Source organism: Carassius auratus, chromosome 16 (assembly GCF_003368295.1).
Source record: "Carassius auratus strain Wakin chromosome 16, ASM336829v1, whole genome shotgun sequence".
Taxonomy (NCBI): Eukaryota; Metazoa; Chordata; class Actinopteri; order Cypriniformes; family Cyprinidae; genus Carassius; species Carassius auratus.
In genome coordinates this window covers 14,550,701-14,570,977 of record NC_039258.1, presented here as the reverse complement: position 1 = coordinate 14,570,977, position 20,277 = coordinate 14,550,701, and the positions used below count along the sequence as shown (strand labels likewise).

The 20,277-nt window shown below is 40.4% G+C and overlaps 1 protein-coding gene across 11 annotated transcripts in view; it reads left to right on the top strand.

Annotated features, from left to right (window-relative positions):
• Nucleotides 1-1,106: 1,106 nt before the first annotated feature.
• Nucleotides 1,107-20,277, top strand: part of LOC113116232 (uncharacterized) — a 35,301-nt gene continuing 16,130 nt past the window's right edge. For 3 of the 11 annotated variants that reach the window (XM_026284254.1, XM_026284253.1, XM_026284251.1), the window contains exons 1-3: nt 1,107-1,278; nt 3,079-3,165; nt 20,194-20,231. In XM_026284254.1, coding sequence (XP_026140039.1) covers nt 1,251-1,278; nt 3,079-3,165; nt 20,194-20,231 — 153 coding nt within the window. In that variant the 5' untranslated portion in view covers nt 1,107-1,250. The remainder of the gene's footprint in view (nt 1,279-3,078; nt 3,166-20,193; nt 20,232-20,277) is intronic. The other 8 variants (XM_026284261.1, XM_026284259.1, XM_026284257.1 and 5 more) reach the window with 3 other exon arrangements.

Below are 20,277 nucleotides of genomic sequence, written 5' to 3'. Positions count from 1 at the left end.
CACATATAGTAGAAGAGACGATAATCTATAAATAGCCAGGGCACAGTAAGACTCTCTAGGATTGGGTAGATTAGAGCTGGACTGCTGCGTCTAGCCGTCTTTTTGTGTACATACAGAATTAACCATCCCCCTCCCTCCGTCTCTCTCTCTTTGCCCAAATTTCCTCTTGTGCCTCAGCTCCCTCCCTCAACTCTCCTTTGCCCCTTTCTCTTACTCTCTTCTACTTCCAACCTAATTTTGTTTAAAAATTCTCAACCCCTCCATTTCTCTCTGCATTCTGCATCACTGAGTTTATGACAAATACATAGAGAAACAGCCCCATGCATGTATTATACATGAGAAAGAGGGAAAGCATAGAGAAAGACATCACCTCATGGTAATTAAACGAATATGCAGGTCAGGATGGAAAGAAGGAAAGGAAAAAGCAGAGTGATAGAGATAAAGTGCTCAGCGGTGATCTCCAGATAACAAAGCCACTCCTCCTGTGTGTTTTTGCCACCAAGACAGAGGGAGGGACCAGAATGAACAGAATGACAGGAGAGAGAGAGAGAGAGAAAGAGAGAGAGAGCGCTTTCAAGTTTTGAGAGCCTCACAGGAATATCCTGTGGCAATATCGCATATTTTTCCAGTATCACAGTAATGCCTGTTTGTGTGAGCTGGTTTCAGTGGTCAGTACAGAGAGAGAGAGAGAGACATCTGTACTGCATTGTGGGAGCTCTTTTGAGCCCTCTAGTGATACGGGGCGAGAGAATCCCATCCGCGCAGCAGCGCACAGTTGTGGCTATAAACATGAAATCTTGTATGACACACACATAAATACACACAATAATCAACTTAGCATTTTCAGTTCTCAGTGAGATCATGAACTATTATCTACTACAGATACACCTAAATAAAATATTTACACAATTTTCAACCCTAATGAAGGGCACAAAATGTATATTATACCTACAATTGTGAATATGACTAAATCAGTGTTATGATAAGAGCTTATTTCTAACACACTGACTCGTAGGCTAAGAGGTAAGACACCCTGACTGCACAGAGAGAGAGAGGGAGCAGGAGAGATAGAGAAAGAGAGGGAGGGAGAGCGAAAGAGAGAGAGAGAGAGAGAGAGAGAGAAAGAAAGGGAGGGAACAGCATGAGTGGAGAGAATCAGCAGCCAGAAAAGAGAAAGGAGAGATAGGAGAGAATGTATGTTGAAAGGCTAGCGCTTCCTTGCTTGTACCCAGGGCCTTTGTGAATAAACCATGGGATGTATCGGCTCTCGAACCCTCAGTAAGACCCTCTTCTTTTCTTCTACTTTCCGGCAGGGTGCACGTAAGCGGGTGTATTAAGGGCGAGGGGTAATTACAGCACCAGGAAGGGGGTTGCTGGTGTGTGGCTGGCGATTTTCGCCTCACGTTCGGGATGTGTGAAACGAATTTGGCTGGTGAAGGGAAACGTTGAGTTTAATGTCTGAGCTGTCACATTGTGCGTTCACTGGGGAGTGTGGACTCGCTAGCGAGCGTGTGTGTGTGTGTTTGGATTCCAACCCACATCTCCTGATTTATGCTACTGCATGGTGTCTGTGTGTGGGAGGCTGAGATGATGGAGCGATGAAATACAGTGTTAGAGCTTGTTTACGGCGATTACGGAGGGCGAAAAATTCTACTGTTGGAGTGGCACTTGTGGTATCGTGTTGCACTTTGATAGTGAGAGGCAGAGATAGCAAACATGCTGAATTTCATTGCAGTGAGAGGGAGATGGAGAGAGGGGTGGAGGGAGGGGTGATACATGCAGGAGAAGTGAGGGGAAAGTGTGTGAGGGAGAGGAGGGAATCAGGTTGGGACCATCCTGAATCCGACACACACTTAACAGATAAGTCCAAATGATGAGTCCTAGCTGGTTCCGTGGCATTTTTAAGGTGTCCCCTAAAGAATTAAAATTCCGTCATCATTTACTCACCCTTATGAGAGTGAGTAAATATTGACAGATTTTATTTTGGGGTGAACTATCCCTTTAAATACACCTCCAAGTCAAATGTAATCTGATTCAGAAAGAAATGAGGCATTTCAAAAATACTATAGGGCATCTCAGGTGAGATTGGTTGGTAAATGTAGGCTTGATGTAGATAGAATTGTTTATTTTCCACAATTTTACTACAGCCTTCAATAAATACACTTTAAAACCAGAACTTTCACAGCATTGATTTGGTGTCTTTGCTTAAAAGGTTTGTGGTGTCAGTTTCTGTTTTCTATTCTAGTCTGACAGAATTTAAAAAAAAAAAGCAACTATTTTTTGTCAAAGAAATATGACCTCAACTTAAAAAAAAATTTTCAGTTCCCCTTAAGGAAAAAGAATAATGTAATATGTAGTAATATTGTAAAATATTTAATATATTATACTTAATGTTGTGTCATATGAATAATATTTTATTATATTAATTGATTATTAATGATAGTGATGAATGATATAAAATATACTTGAAAAATAACATTTCTTATTTAAATTTCTTATTAGGTGTTGATGAAGAGGTACTTGAACCTTATGAATGAAGCTATGGTTGGGAAACTCTGTTCTGCACACTTACCTGCATTTTGACATAGTTTAAGTTTCAGATGCATCGTGTCATGAGAAGAGGTGCAGAACAAGCTGAGTTTGGCCCAGAACAGTTCAACATCAGCACTACAGTACATTAAACATCAGACGTAGAAACTGTGTCAAACTTCTCTTGCTGGGCCACCTGCCTCACATCCACACTGAGAGAAGGAAAGAGAGAGAGAGAGAGAGAGGCAGGGGGAGGAACGGAAGAGAGGAGGGAGGAAAAGGGAGGAGGGTTTGATAAATAGTGTTTATAACACAGCGCAGCACTAAAATGGAGGTCAACGTGCTGTGCAGGACCGGTAATATTCTGTTTTGAGGTGTATAATCAAGTGCCAGAATCAATTCAGCCGAACCACTTATTTGAATATGTGGTTCAGTACTATGAGATTCAAATTCTGTTTCCATAAACATAAATGTGTGTCTGTCCCTCTGATGGCTCATCTGATGTGTCATCTATTTTTATTTTTGTGTTTGTTTGAATAAATGCTGCAGGGGAGGCTTCTCTGATTATTTTCACTCAGAACTGTACAGAATCTGACAACAAATCAATGTTCATCAAAATTCCAAAAACCTCTCCTGGTGAGTACTCACTTAAACACAGTCAGTTAAGTATGAAAACAGTAGGGACAAAAATGGATGTGCATTGGTATATTGAACCTGTGCATTCTGTCTTATAGTGACAGCAGCCCAGTATACCTGCTGCTATGCTGTTAATCTGAATAAAACAACAAAAGTAAAAGAGAATATTACATACTTCCTTTGACTTAATAAATTGTGCAGCTTTAAAAAGGGATCAGTGTATATTCAGTATATAGAGTGCAGTGTTTTATTTTAAATGTAATTATTCAAATTATCTTTTTTATTTTTTTCTCTATTTTGAACCTAAATACCTACCCCAAAAAATGTAAACACTCTTTACTTCAATTATATCTTTGTCCTATTGTTTGTAATGTGCTTCTTTGTTTTTATTTTTAGTAACAAAATAAATTAACATGTTTGTGTCAGAATTTGGTAATACAAAAACAAACAACCTTTCTTAATTTTCCCCCCAAATTTTGAAATCCTACCTTGCCACAAAGGTCTGATTAAACATTTGTGTGTGTGTGTGTGGGGGGGGGGGGGGGGGCATGTTTTTGTGAAATATCAGGACACAACTCTGTATAATGACATGGGTATGGGTAATGACAGGTATTACAAGAAGAGGGTGACTTATGAGGACATAACCCATGTCTCCATTTTTCAAAATGCTTATAAATCATACAGAATGAGTTGTGTGTGTGTGTGTGTGTGTGTGTGTGTGTGTGTGTGGTTTTGAAGTAGACTGTTGTATTAAATTGTTTAAAAAAATGTAAATAAAAAACATAAATTATGTTATTTCTTGACCTGTATGTCACAAACGTCAAAGAACCCTGAAAATTGTTAAATTACTGAAATTATTGAATTATAACAGTGAAAATGAATACAAAATAAAAAAATAAATTTCATTCAAATAATAATGAAGTTCATTGGACTTAATTGAAATAAGTTCTGTAAACTCAAAATGCTGCTGTAGTAAGGTGAACTTAAAATTATTGTGTTTTCTAGTTCCCAGCATGCTCTTCACTAGCCAACAAGGAAAATAAAGATAAAGATTAACATACAGAGACATAAGTTATTACTTAAATGTTGTGTTATGTTAGGATTTACATATGTTTCTTTTATGTTGGTTTTGTAGTGTTACCGTTGTGGTGAAGAGTAGATACTGTGGTTAGGTTGAGGATGGAAAGCAAAACCTAAAGCTTGTATATACTGCGTGATATTTGAATATTTATAAGCAAGTATTGTGAGTCGTTTTGATAAGTATGTTAGTACACACCAGTGTGCTGATGCTAACTGGCACTGAACTATAAAGATCTAAACTGTTAATAGAAGTTATTTGTATATGATTATCATTGTAATGAGTGAGGTGGGGTGGGATCAAGTTAAAATTGAGATAATTTAAGGCAAATGGAAATGTATTTTTTATTTTATGTAAACTTAAAACATTTAAAAACATCACTTTGTGTAATCTGTTACAAAATCTTTTTTTTTTGTTGAGTTCAGTGAACTTATTAGGGTTTACAGTGTAAACTTAAAATCTCAGGGTTTACTTAAAGCAAATTTGTTACATCAGAGAGGTTTGGCTGACAAAAAGGTTTGGGAATCTGCCACCAGAAATGACACTTTTTACACACAAAAACTCATCACCAAACACCAGTGACTTGTATACACTATATGGACAAAATGAGACACCCCCTCCTTTAGAACAGAAAAATGCACTTCCAAAACGGTGGCAAGGAAGATTGAAACATAATTCATGTTTATAAAAATTGTGTTTCCATCTCTGTTGCAACAGTTTTGTAAGTGCCACTGGTGTTTGGTGATGAGTTTTTGGCTTAAGGTCTGCATTTAAAGTCACACCAGAGGCATTTAGCTGGGTTTCTGAAGACCAGTCAAGTTCATCTACACTGATTGAATCAATCATTTCTTTTTATGACTTTATGACTATGAATCTAGTTTTGTACAGGATTAGACTGTATCACAGAGACACTGAGTTTGCAAATATACTTTAGTAATAATAAGGAAAAATCTGAACAGAACCTGTGGCTCTTTCTACACTATTACTAAGTAGAGTAAAGCATTATGAGACATCCTCGTCTGTGTGTGTGTGGTATAAGATGGGTGTTTTCTACTTTCTCTGTCCACGTCTGTAGCCCAATATTGATCTGTAAAGTGAAGCCTTGTGTTGTGAAGCCAGTGGATGTCATAAAGACTGGACACACTCTCATCCTGCTGAGATCCCTGTAGTAAATGATTCAAAACAAACAAGCAAATGCAGCTTAGCACTGCGATAATGCAAGTAATGCTTTGCTGTTTTGCTGCAAGAACAGATGTGGTGCAGAAATGTGTGGGCTTATGAGCTGCCACGAAAGGAAATGCATGTTCTCAGCATCCATTATCACAGTCTCACCACAAAGGTTCAAAAACAACAACCACGATTCATCATACCGATAAATTAGGTTTTCATGCATTTATGAAATGTTGTCCTCTGTGCTTATTGATTTAATCATTTAATGGCACAGCAGCATTTCAGACATGCAATTACCCTTAGAACAGAGAACAATAACTTTTAATTACTTTGAAAGATTTTCCAATGGATTTTTTTTGCATGATTTTCTGCATCATCTCTGGCTCTATTGCTGTATCAAAAATCACCCGAAGGTATGTCTTTGTGTTTTCCTAAAGTTTTTTGGTATCAAATAAACTTTCTCCAAATATCTGCTAAATAATTCTGCACGTCCTCAGTTGTGACCCAGATGTCAGACTGAGAGGCTGGAATCACACTGGAGAGCCACTTTATAAAATAACCGAATCAGGCTGAAAAACACATTCATCCCTCTGTGAAATAACTCGCTCTGATACCCAAAATCTTTAAGTCAAAAGCCATTTAGGTTCGTGCCAGAAAGTGAAATCCATAGTAGTTCCTCTTCGGGAACTCGAGCTGCGTCGAGCGCTTTTGGGGAACGCCTTTGACAAGAACAACTCTGAATATCGTGTGCAATCAGTTCAATGGAAGAGCGTGACGTCACGGACGGGGTGACGTAGCGACCAGGAAGCTATAAAGGCACATGCCACGCAGCTGGCCTCAGCTTCGCGTCTTTCAGCAAGCGCTCTGTGTTTGCATGTTCATAAGTCTGTCTTGTAAGTCTAATTTACTGTTGTCTGTCCAGTATTATTAGACTAAGATGCCTAAGTCTAAAGCAAAGACCAGACATTTGAAGGGCGAAACCAAATCGCGCTATAAACTGTGTGTTCCTCCATGCCAGCGCTACATCACGGCTGGAGACACACATGATTTATGCGTGGTTTGCCTGGGGTCGAAGCACGCTGAGTCGGCTCTCGAGGGAGATTGCCAATGCGGACGCTTCGATCCCGGAGGGCTCTCTTCGAGGAGGGAGCCTTCGCCAGCGTTCCCCGTGGCTCTGGCCCTGCTTCTGCTGAGGCAGAGTGGCTGCTGCACTTGTGGGGTTCGCAGGTGGATCTGGCAGAGGGAATGGAGACGGGCCAGTCCTTATCTCCTTACTCATCTGCTAGATCCGGCGCCCAAACCCTGGGATCGGAAGCACACTCGTCGGTTTCTTCCCCCCAGGGCGAGGGGTCGACACTCCACCTCTCTTCGTCTGATGAGGTGGATGGGGAGACAGTTGGTAGGGATTCGCCACCCCTGTCGCCCCAGTATGAGGAGCTGCTGGAGGTGGTTACTCGTGCAGTCGAGAAGTTAAAGATAGACTGGCCCCCAGAGAAAAAACATGAACCGCAGAGAAGTAAACTCGATGAGCGGTATCTCAGGCCCAGACAACCACCTCCAGCCCAGAGTCTTCCCTTTTTTCCAGACCTCCATGACGAAATAGCGAGGTCGTGGAAACACCCATATTCCACCCGTCTCTTCGGCCCTGATTTGCAGTATTATGGGAATGTGACAGGGCTCGATGAGCGTGGGTACAGAGCGATGCCACGGGTTGAACAGATGCTTGCGGGCTATCTGTCACCCGGTTCGGCGTCGTCTCTGAAGGCTCCGGCCTTGCCTACAAAAGCATTAAGAACGACATCAGCATTAGTGGGCAAGGGCTATGTGGCAGCAGGTCAGGCAGGGGCGTGCCTTCACAACATGGCCGTCCTTCAAGCATATCAGGCCGACCTGCTGAGAGACGTAGACGAGGGAGAGGGGATCAAGTCCGACGATATTGCAGAGCTTAGACGGACCGCTGATCTCTCCCTCCGTGCCACCAAAGAGACTGCTCACGCGATTGGGCGGTCTATGGCAGCCTTGGTGGCCGCGGAGAGGCATTTATGGCTGAACCTGTCCCAAATTAAAGACCGTGACAGGTTCTGCCTCCTGGACGCCCCGCTCCAAGCCTCGGGCCTGTTCGGCGACACAGTCAATACTGTCGTCGACAGGTTCCAGGAGGCCCATAAGCAGGCGGCGGCGTTCCAGAGTTTCCTCTGTTCAAGTTCAAAATGCTTACTGTCAAACATGTTGTAGCTCAAATCAGATCCGAGGACTGGTTTGTCACGATAGATCTCAAAGATGCATACTTCCACATATCCATCCTTCCACAACACAGGAAGTTTCTGAGGTTCGCTTTCGGGGGCAAAGCTTATCAATATCGAGTACTTCCATTCGGCCTTGCACTCTTACCCCGCACGTTAACGAAATGTGTAGATGTGGCTCTGGTACCCCTCCGTATGCAGGGCATCCGCATTCTAAATTATATCGACAATTGGTTGATTCTAGCTCAATCAGAGCAGATGGCGGTTCGACATCGAGGTGTTGTTCTCGCCCATATGGGGGAGCTGGGTTTGAGACTGAATGCTAAGAAGAGTGTACTTTCTCCAGTTCAGAGAACCACCTATCTAGGCGTAGTATGGGATTTGACCACGATGCAGGCACGTATGTCTCCTGCTCGGATCGAGTCGATCCTCACATCAGTCAAGAGAGTCAGAGAAGGCCAGTCACTCACTGTGAAGCAGTTTCAGAGACTGTTTGGGCTCATGGCAGCTGCATCCAACGTGATACCTTTTGGTCTCCTGCACATGAGGCCCCTTCAGTGGTGGCTCAAGACCAAGGGGTTTTCCCCGAGGGGAAATCCTTTCCGAACTATTCAGGTCACGCGGCGATGCCTTCGTCCCTTAGACATATGGAAGAAACCTTGGTTCTTGAATCAGGGCCCGGTGTTGGGAGCTCTTGGTCGCCGTGTAAAGCTAGCAACAGATGCGTCCCTCACCGGTTGGGGTGCGGTCATGAGTAGCCACCCTGCCCGCGGTCTGTGGAGCAGTCGCCATCTGACATGGCACATCAATTGTCTAGAAATGCTAGCAGTATATCGAGCTTTAAAATATTTCCTCCCAGACCTGAGAGGCTGTCATGTGTTAGTGCGCACCGACAACAAAGCGGTAGTCTCTTATATCAATCACCAGGGGGTCTGCGTTCACACCCCTGTACAAGCTGGTGTACCAGATCCTCCTGTGGTCCCAGGGCAAACTGCTCTCGCTAAGAGCAGTGTATATTCCTGGGCGATTGAATGTGGGAGCAGACATGCTGTCGAGACAGGGGCCGAGGCCCGGGGAATGGATGCTTCATCCCGAGGTGGTGAAGCAGATATGGCAAATATTTGGCAAAGCTCAGGTGGACCTCTTCGCGACTCGAGAGACATCGCAATGTCCCCTCTGGTTCTCTCTAGTTCACCCAGCTTCACTGGGACTAGATGCCATGGCACAGACTTGGCCGAGGCTTCGTCTGTATGCCTTTCACCCCATCGCTCTGCTCCTGGGAGTTCTGGCGAGAGTACGCCTGAACAGAATCCGTCTGTTGTTAGTAGCCCCGTTCTGGCCGGGCCGAGTATGGTTCGCAGATCTGATTTCTCTCCTCGACGGCTCTCCATGGCAGATTCCGATCAGGACAGATCTACTCTCTCAGGCGCAGGGCAAAATAATTCACACTCGCCCGGAGTTGTGGAAGCTGTGGGTGTGGCCCCTGAGGGGGCACATCTGTTAGCAGCTGGTCTCTCAACCGAGGTTGTTGAGACCCTACTCCAATCCAGAGCTCCCTCCACGAGGAAACTGTACGCCCTGAAGTGGAAACTCTTCACTTCATGGTGCAGAGATCGCCACTTTGACCCTGTTAACTGCCCAGTTGGTACAGTTCTGGAGTTTTTACAAGCTAGGCTCTCTGCGGGGTTAACCCACTCCACCTTAAAGGTGTACGTGGCGGCCATAGCTGCTTACCACGTCCCTTTCAGTGACCAGTCACTGGGTAGACACCCCCTAGTTACACGTTTCCTCCGAGGTGCACTGAGGCTGAGACCTCCAGTACGGTCCCGTATTCCCCCATGGGATTTGGTTGTGGTGTAAGAGGCTCTCTGCAAAGCTCCATTCGAGCCAATTCAAGAAATCTCAGACAGACATCTGACACTTAAGACTGCCCTATTACTGGCTATTACCTCTCTAAAGAGAGTTGGAGATCTTCAGGCCCTCTCGGTGGCCCCTAACTATCTAGACTTTGCCCCTGGTATGGCCAAAGCATTTCTATACCCTTGAGCGGGTTACATTCCTAAAGTTCCCTCTGTCACACCACAACCTGTCGTACTGCAGGCCTTCTGTCCTCCTCCCTTTCGGGAGCCAGACCAGGCGAAGCTAAATTGTATGTGTCCAGTGCGAGCATTGGACGCATACATCCACAGAGCTGCCCTGTGGAGAAAGTCTGACCAATTGCTTGTATGCTACAGTCCTCCAAAAAAGGGTTCTCCTGCCACCAAGCAGACCCTTAGTCGTTGGATAGTCAAGGCTATCAACGTCTCCTATGAGTCCTCTGGTCTTCCCCTTCCTTTGGGAGCCAAGGTTCACTCTACGCGGAGTATGGCTGCCTCTAAGGCCTTTTTAGCAGGTGTCGCCCTCTTGGACATCTGCAACGCTGTGGGGTGTTCCACGCCCTCTACATTCACCAGATTTTACAATCTCGATATGCGAGCCGCTCCTGGCTCTTCTGTCCTCTCGTCCTAAGCTGTGCTCTTCGGATACACACTAGGCAGAGTCTTGGTAGTCTGGCAGCATTGGCACATCGTTCCCCAAAAGCGCTCGACGCAGCTTGAGTTCCCGAAGAGGAACGAGCCGAGCCATACTCCCGGCACCCCTGCCTGCGCTTGCTTCCCTACTCGAAGCTGAGGCCAGCTGCGTGGCACGTGCCTTTATAGCTTCCTGGTCGCTACGTCACCCCGTCCGTGACATCACGCTCTTCCATTGAACTGATTGCACACGATATTCAGAGTTGTTCTTGCCAAAGGCGTTCCCCAAAAGTGCTCGACGCAGCGTCTCGTTCCCTCGAGGAACTAGGGTTACATACGTAACCTAGGGACGTTCTTTCCCAAATATGGAAGTCAATGGAGACCAACAACTGTCGCATTCTTCAAAATATCTTATTTTATGTTCAGCATAAAAAAGAAACAAGGTTTGGAATGACACGAGGGTGAGTAAATGATAAAAACATTTTCATTTTGGGGTGAACTATCCCTTTAAACAAAGCATGGAATCAATTAGCTATATTAAATCAATGCACATTTATAGATTAGCAGTTTAACAACAGAAACCTGCACAGATCTAATGCGCTTTAACCACATTAGACACCTGAGACTTTAATGTATGGATGAGCGAGAGTTGTTGTGCCTCTGGTAGTTTCTGAACTCAGTGCAGCATGCCGTGGGCTTTGGCATGAGTCCGCAGCTAGAGCTTCATAATGATCCCCTTGCTGCTGTGTCTCCAGCTGCTTGACTCAGCAAATAATAAAGCAAATAACACGCACACACCAGATGGGGTATATGCTTTGTATTAAAATGTCCAGTAAGTAAGTAAATAAAAGTGTGACTCAGGCATGGCGCTAAATTACTGGTCATGTAGTAATGTCATACTTCACACGCAGAGTGTGATTATTCCCAGGACTAAACTCACTGCAAGCGTGGTGTTGTTCCTCAGGGAGTGTTATTATTCCTGACTGGGTTTGCATTTATGTGTGTAGAGCAGGTTTTGTATTAACCCTGTAAAGCATGACATTTGAAATAATAAATAATGAACCTTTACACAAAATCTATGTATCTAAAAAGTGTGTATATGTGTTTATCCTTAGTATTATATTTGATGTATAATATAGGAAAATATGGAGCTCACATGAGGAGAAAAAAAAAAATCACCTTATTTTTTTTCAGATATCCCCAAATTTAGAAAACATGCAAGTTGGAGCAGTTTGCTGCGATCTATATGAAAAAAGTAAGATGAAATTCTGAAAGCTTGTAATCTAAATTAATGGGATCTTTAGGAGACTTACAGTATATAAAATGCATTTAAATATTTGACACTCACACTTTAAACATGATTCTTCTTGTAAAAAAAACAATATGTATGGATAATCAAATAAACCTAGCTGCATTAGTCCAGCAAAAGTTCACCTTTAAATATTAATAACAATATAAAAGATATTCTAATGTTTAGCTTATAAAAACCAATAAAGATTTCACCGCAAAAACACACGTGTACTGAAACCAGAAGGGGGATATTTTTATATTTATACTTAAAGGACTTTGACCTGCTAAATAAAAGTATAAACTATTAATCATATTCAATCATAATAATCATTTAGAGGCCTTAAACGTGTGTATCAAACATGAACTTTATAAGCCATTATTTGACCTGTTTTTGTGTGTTAATATTGCTGACTTCTTACTTCAACATATAGAGGCATTCTGCACTGAGTGTGTGTGTGTGTGTGTGTGTGTGTGTGTGTTTGTGTGTGTGTGTATATATATATATATATATATATATATATATATATATATATATGCATACATTTAATATTTTAATTAGTTAAATTTTCTGTAGATGCCTGTAGATTATTTGCAAAATGCTGAAAAAAAATTCACCCTGACCTCAATCTTAGTTGATTGGACATCCTAATAAATAGCATTACTGTTTGTCACACTTCGCATCCAGTCGTAATTTATTCTGAACTGAATCCATAAAGTCTGACCTTTTCTTGACAGGTGACTGCTTGATTTAGTTGGACAATAAAACCAGCTGTGGGTTGGGTTATGCACTTAACTGGTTTGGGGGTAAAATTAAGCTCAACAAATTCACAATTGGAAGTGATATTATCTTATTATTTATAAGATCATTTTTATTTTTGAACAAACATAAAATTATTTTATTTTATGTAGCCTATTTTATTTAAGTTTAAGTTTCTATGTATATTTTTTTATGATTTTATCCTCTCTGATGCAGGTTCATTTCCTTGTTCAACAGTTTTTAGGATGTTTTTTATGCAATCGTTTGACACATTCAATTATATAGTAATATGGTTTTAGAATTCAGATTATATATATATATATACTATATATATATATATATATATATATATATATATATATATATATAGTTTATGTTTGTTTGAACATGGCATCTGTGAAATGGCATCCCGCTTAATGATATGTTTAGCCTACTAAGCGCGATCTCTCTCATAGACACACAAAACTAGCCAATCTTTTCTATTGATGTCAGCGTTGAATAACTACGCCCTTGCAGACGAAGTTTGACTCAACCCGTATCTTCAGTGCTGTTTGAGTTCCCCAAAGAGATTTAACAGAGCTGCAGTGCTCTTCTGCAGTCACACATAGCCTACATCGCGTTAATGACAGCTATATAGAAATAGATTAATCATTGTATGCTGCAGACAGACGGATGGGCATTTATTACACGGGTCACGAGCTGATAATCACAAACACACGCTTCAGTGTTGAAACGAGCTGACGGTCACCGGAATTCCTCTCAGTCTTCCGGGACAGAGTCTCTCTTAGCGGCGGTTGTCATAACTCCAGTCTCCAGCTGCGGCAGACGCGCTGTGGCTGATGCGGGTTCTTCGTTCCGCACGGCCGCGCTTCTCTCTCTCTCATCCCTCCTCTTCTCTTCAGCTTTGCGTCGTTACTAGCAGAGCTGCGCCGTGGCTCGGCCGCAGGGGAGGTGTCAGAGAGAAGGAAGCGCTGGGGAAAACGAGTCGCCTCCTCGTACAGGATCATGTGCTCGCCTGATATCGCTCCTTATGCAGCACATGCAAAAGCTTTATAGGCTACACAGAGCACGGCTCTCATTGTCCACGCATTCTGCAGATTTCTTGGACATATTTGATGAATTGGTCTTGGGCGACCATTAAATTGCACCCAAAGAATGAAAGAAATGGGAAAATAATGTGTTTTGGAAGTCGGTTAATTCATGAGTGGGAATTTGTTGCAGTAGCTAATGATACTGGGGAATGTTTTAGATTGGATATCATTAGCTGCGAGTCCTCAAGCAATGCTGTTGTTGATTATACTGGGAATCCCAGTAGAGGTTTGTAAAATGAGTATCTAGACAGCATATTAGGCTACCATTTTAACTGATTTGTATAAGATCTGGCTAGGTTGAAAGAAAAGGATCCTGTATGTATTCATGCTCCATTCACTTCTTTTCTAATGCAGAGCGGAAAATGCAAGTGCATGTGAACTGTGAACTTTGAGCAACAGAGGATGTAAACATCCTGTAAGAGTAGTCTTTTAACAAGCTGACAGGAATGCATGTCACACCTCTGTTCATCAGTTTGCACTGCAATAGCCGCTCGCATAAAATTCAAGGCAATTATGTTTGCCTACAAAACAGCCCTTTGCTCTGCACCCCTTTAACTATACTGTAAATTCACATCTGTGCCCTCCAGAATCTTGCTTCTTAGCGCCTTAGGGCCATCCCAAAGAGGCACAAAATCACTTTCACAGACTTCTACATAAACTGTCCCTCCTGGTGGAATGACCTGCCCAACTCGATCCAAACAGTCTTCAGCCATCTTCAAGAAATGTCTAAAGACAATCTCTTCTATCCACACTTGATCCTTTAACAATATCAACTCTCTATTAAATTTCTATTCTATCTACTTTTCTTATTATTAATTATAAAAACAATGTATCTCTAACACTAGCACTCTATTCTATTAGTTCTGCTTGTTTTTTTTTTATTTTATTAAAAAGTTAAAACCATACAAAAATGAACCCTCTAACACCGTTTTGAATTGATTTTCATTTTTTTTATAATTTAGTTTAAAAAGCTCAAGAGAGTGATTACTGTAAATACACCATCTGGCATCTTTTTGCATTTATATATTTTTGAGAAAATACAACATTTCTAACAATTACATTGCAAATTTTTATTCTAACATGATTTTAAGGGATCTCTATTTGGTACCTTTAACCTCACAGTTTAGAACAGTTGTTGGTAGATCTTTTGGACTGTGCATGAGTGTTAACGGATAGCTTTCTCCAAATATTAGGACATCATTCCTTCCAGTCAGTATCCAGTGTAAGTGCACATTAAGCAAAGATGATTCTCTTACATGTCATTCAGTTTTGTGTTGATTGTTAATGGACACTGTACATGTTAATGACTGTTTATGGACAAGCATTCATTAGTTCTCCTATTATCTCTAAAACCCTGTACGGAGACTGATGAAATTCTTATGTTTTTGTGTAATTTTTCTAAAACAATACAGTGTATGACTGCCTGGAGAAGACATATTGTATAACGGATTCAGTTAGCTCATGTTTTTGTCAAATCCTTTTAACTGCAAGTGAAGGTTTGCTGACAAGACCATTTGTCCATTTGAGCTGACCACACACATCAGCTTTATTAAAAGCATGCCTTTACAAGGAAGTTGCCAAGGGTGCTAATCTCTAAGCGATGATTACACGACAGCAGCGTACTAAATAATGGGGGGGGGGGATAGGTTTTTCATTGGCATTTTTGAAATGCATGTACAAAATGACAACAATGTCGAAATGATCCTAGTTCATTCAGATTCACAAAAAAAAACTACTAAAAACGCTATTACTCATGCCAGGCCAGTAGTTGGCGATGTCCCTCTATGCGTCTGTTCACAAATCTATAGTCTGAACACGTAATACACATCACAGTTTTCACAAATTCACACTTTTGCAGTTCACACAGAGACAATAAAGGTATCATTTTCAAAACGTTCAAAAATTTGCATTTTCAGGCCCCTTAACAGCTGTTAGCATGTAAATGAAAAGCCAAAGACACACAAAAAGTATGTTTTTAGTTGAAAATCATGTTAACGACCCAGCGCCTGACTCATCCTGGATTGCTTGTGCTGAATGAAAATAATTTGCTTTCCAGTGTTTTCACTGCAATATAGCAGAAGGGCAGCTTACTTTTACTTTTATAAAAATAGAAACTCTTCACCTGGTTATTGATGAAATGTGAAAAAAAAATCCCACAGTCTAATTTATGGATGGATCACCTAGCAACCGCTCAAAACACCCTAACAACCACTCAGAATGCCTAAGCAACCAACACCCACTCACATTTTTCTTCAGAAAATGGAATATGATTATGATTGAACATGTGCCAAGTTTTGGAGGGTTAATTTCCATGATTTAATGGAATAAGATGGAATTTGATGGAAGCGATTGAATGATTTCAACTGTTTATGTTGGCCATACAAACAAAATAGAGTGGAGACATGTTTCTCTACAGTACTTGTGATTGTATAATTTGTACCTTTGTTATCCTATTTCAGGATTCTACATGCAGAGCCAACATTCACTAAAGCAGCTTACTAAAATACATTTTGGGCCAGGAAACCTGGAAATGGCTCCGCAAGCTGGAAGTTCCAACTCTGCTTGGCATGATTTTAAAAAATCTCACACGGAAGCTTAGATTTACAAAACCTCAACCTGAACACCAAAACATTGTTTCTTGCAACCCATGATCGTGGAGGCAATGCAAATTTACGGCATATGGTTGATATTAATGTGAGCAATTCAAATCCCAGTTTGCAATGCTCACAAAAACAAAAGCAGCGAATGCCAAGTGACTCTATGAGATTTGCAGTTACCTTTGTTTAGTCTTTATCCAGTTAACTGAGCTTTAGAGCCATTAAACAGACAGTGTGTGTGTGTATGAAGTGTTAATCTTGGCTAAATGAATCCCAAAGGTGTGTTACTATGTGTGTGCACGGATGCTTGTGTTGTTATCTAGGGCACACACTGCCTTAGGCACCTTATGATTTACGTCAGGGAAATATGTTTTATCTGGAGGAGGTGATTAATTCAGTGGACAGGTGAAAGGTCAAGGGTCAAAAGTGAAGAGGGAACCAGAAAATCACAGTCACTGTGTAATAAGGAAGAGATGAATGGGGATTAAGTGCTAAGAGGAGAAGAAAGAGCTACAACAGACAGCCCTGCAGAGCAAACAGGCTCATATTGAATATTAATGCTTATTTCTGTCGTTTTTGTGAATAATAAACAGACTGTATGTAGTATGGGAATTTAGTTATATTTCGTCAGACATTTGGGTCGTAAGACAATGTAATAAAAATTGATTGAATCGTCTCTCTGGTTCAGAGTAGGTTAGCTGAGGTTCTTCAAGGTCATTAAGGGTGTTTGCCAGCTGGATAGACTGATGAGTGCCACATTCATAGCTTTAATTGAATTGGCTGCTGTTTTCTAGGATGCTGAGAGAATGGGGACCATTAGATGCTGCAGTACCTCATTATCATTTCTTCAACTTTAATGACATTCCCAGTCATTATCAAATCAGTCATATGGTCAGCAGGAGTTTATTTAGTGTGTTTGCTTTCAAAAAACATTAGAGTTAGATCAATTAATGACATATCATCAGGAGTTAAATTAGATTCTAAAAAAACAAAAAAACAAAAATCAGTCTCATTGTCAATTCATTCAATTCCTTGTATCTGCCTCCCCATTCTATCTCAGTGACTATATATCTCACAATTGGGACTTTATATCTCTCAGTTTGTTGTTTTTCATTGTTGTTAATTGCGACTTTGTATATCCAAATGCGAGTACATATTGCAACGTCAACTTTGTTTCTTGGAATTGTTGACTATTTATCTTGCAATGTTACTTTATATATCTTACCATTTTCTCAGTATATTCTTTGTTTCTAGGAAATGCGACTTTATATTTCAACGTGGCGTGATTTTATATCTCACAATTGTGAATTTGTATTTCACTACTGGGACTTTCGCAATGTAACTATATACAGTATCACAATGTGACTTTATCTCGCACAATTGTGGCTTTACGTAACAATTGTACATTTATATCTCACAATTCAATTTTTATTTTATCTTAAACTTTATCTCACAATAATCTTTCATAACCTTTCATATCAAACCAGAGTTTCATTCCAGTCACAAAATAACTATCTGGCTTAGGTCACCAGAATGGCTACCAGATTTTAGAAGCCCCCACCTCCAAAGTCCCACTGTATATCCACATGGTAAATACACATATGCTTAATAGCCACAAATTTGCCATTTAAACCCTGAATTTAATTGGGCCAGAAAGACACAGATGTATCTTCACAATGTCTGGGTCCTGATCTTGACAAAGACAGTTGAGTAATCTCTAAAGGGACAGAATAAAATGGCTGGTGTTAGTGTATCAGTAGGTCAGTGTGTCACAGCGTTAGCCGTCACTCCAGAGACCACAGAGCACTCTGTCATCCAGACAGAGAGATCAGCTACAGTTTCCCTCTCAAATATCAAACTACACGGCTTTCTATTTCTGCATCACACCGTATAACACACACAAGGCATTTGTTGGGTTGCACTAATTATTCGATTAATGAGAACTTCGTAAATTAAACAAATGAAACAGTTTGCCCAAAAAATGAAGTGATTCACCCTCAGGCCACCCAAGATGTTGATGAGTTAGTTTCTTCATCTGAACAGATTTGAAGAAATGCACCATTGCATCACTTGTCTATCAATGGATCCCCAGCAGTGAATGGGTGCCGTAAGAATGAGACTTCAAAAAACTCATAAAAACGTTACAATAATCCACAAGTAAAAGACAGAATTCCATTAAATGTATTTATGTCTTGTGAAGTGAAAGGTTGTGTGTTTGTAATAAATGAATACATCACTAAGGAATTTTAAATTTAAAGGCCTATAAACACAACTCCATAATCCAAAATAAAGCTTCTTCCGGTGAAAAAGTCCAGTTGTTCTCTCACATCTATATTCAAAATTATATTTGTTTTGAACGGTTTTTTTTTGTTAATGGTGCTTGATCTGTGTGTCGTATGATTTTTCACTGGAGATAGCAATATTACTGAACTCTCATTCTGATGGGACCCATAATAATGGTTCTTGAGTATTGTAAAACAGCCAAAAGGGTTTCTTACCAATGATCTTAATATTTTTAATCACTTAATATGCACTGAGTGTCGAAAATAAGAGATTCGACAGCTCTTATTTTCAATCTCACCTGTTTATCCACATGATTTAATTAATTATAACAGAATGCATCTACAATCGTTCACCATCTCTGCAAAACAAGGGAAGGTCACAAACACCAAAATCCTTTCTAAATATCCCGACATAATTAGCGCAGTGTAAGGTTACACACCCTAGCCCATGTCATGGCTGATTATGAAAGAATATTACTCATTTAATAATGTGAGAAATCACCCTGAGACCAACGCTGTGTTTAAGCCTAATTAGCACAGGGCCTTCTGTAATTACGTTTTTGTGGAGTCAGGATTAGTCTGTGGAAGGAAGGAGCAAAATAAATAAATAAAAGGATCGGATTCGTTAATCACTCAGGCCCAAATACAGGTGACCTGTTTTCCACCGTATCTGTTTTGGCCCGTCATTTTTTAGGTAATGCATTGCGTAATTATTTAATTATATTATTAGGGCACTTATGAAGTGGGCCAGTGCATGAGAACTAATGAAATATATAATAATGTTACGCTGCAGTGGCTGGGGGGAAGAAAAATGGGTTTCTCACTCTCTTTTTTTGTTTCCTTGGACTCCTGGTTAACTGTAGGTTGCCACCTCCACATGTACTCTCCCTCTCTCTCTCTTCTCTATTGTTAAGGTGTTTTATCAGTAGGTCAAGCTGTGATTATAATGAAAGAACAGCATGTAGGTAGGCAGGTGAAAGGTGTTGGGATCGGATTCAATTAGGCTTTCAATGCACAGTCATTTTCTGTTGTTGACTGCCATCCATTCACTTTATAGAAATAGTTCTGTAATGCGACATGACAGTGAAGAGCATGTATTATATGCATACAGATTATCATATAAGTTGAAGGTTATGATGTGATTTATATATTTTAAATAATAAACGATCCAAATTTTTGTGTTTAATTGCACCTAAAATTCAAATTTTACCAAGTACTATGAAAGCCTGATGTTGATACTAATACTGATACCTATTAAATGATACTCTATTAAATGAATTAATTTTCAATCTATGTGGATACTTATAACCATTTAACATAATTTTTTGACAATTAAATAGGCCTAAACTGCAAATGATTAGACTCTATCATGACTGTAATTAAAGTATTATTAAATTTAGCTTTGCCTTTGTTTAATGTGATATTCCTGAAGATGTTTCTCTTTTTGTCATCATTACTCTGTTTGCTTTCTGTCTGAAAGAGAGCTCTCTGTTTTTGTTAAATTTTTTTACATAAGCTAATTTTATGCACTATTTTCTAAGCTAAATTTGTAGTAACATTAATGGTTAAACAGTATTTTTTCTATTTGCCACATCAGTATTAAAAGTATGGTGCTTTATATCTGTATTGTATTGAATGGGTTTCACTGTACCGCCTGTGTGTGTATTTACACAAGCTTAATCATTGAGACAAGCACATGAATTATGACAATGACAACTCATACTAAGAGTTCACCAGCCATAACTCCACAATTAAACTCCAAACAACTCACCTTTCATAAATGTTTATTAAATACTCAAAGTCCAAGTTCTCAGTAGATGTACTATATGATGAATTAATGTAGTTTACAGTGTTTTATTGTAAGAAATCACTCCCTGATCCTTGAAATGTTTATATCACAGCCACTTACTCTTCCAATCACAAAAATATATGCCCTGCTTATACTTTCCCTATCTGAGTCTCACAGCACCCCGCTATAATTTACACTTTTTTTTCTCCTTCTCTGTCCAGCAGCAGATGGAGTTCCTGTGCAGAAGGATGGGGAACAGGTACGCCAGCTGCCTATTACACTAACAAACATACACTAAATTAGAC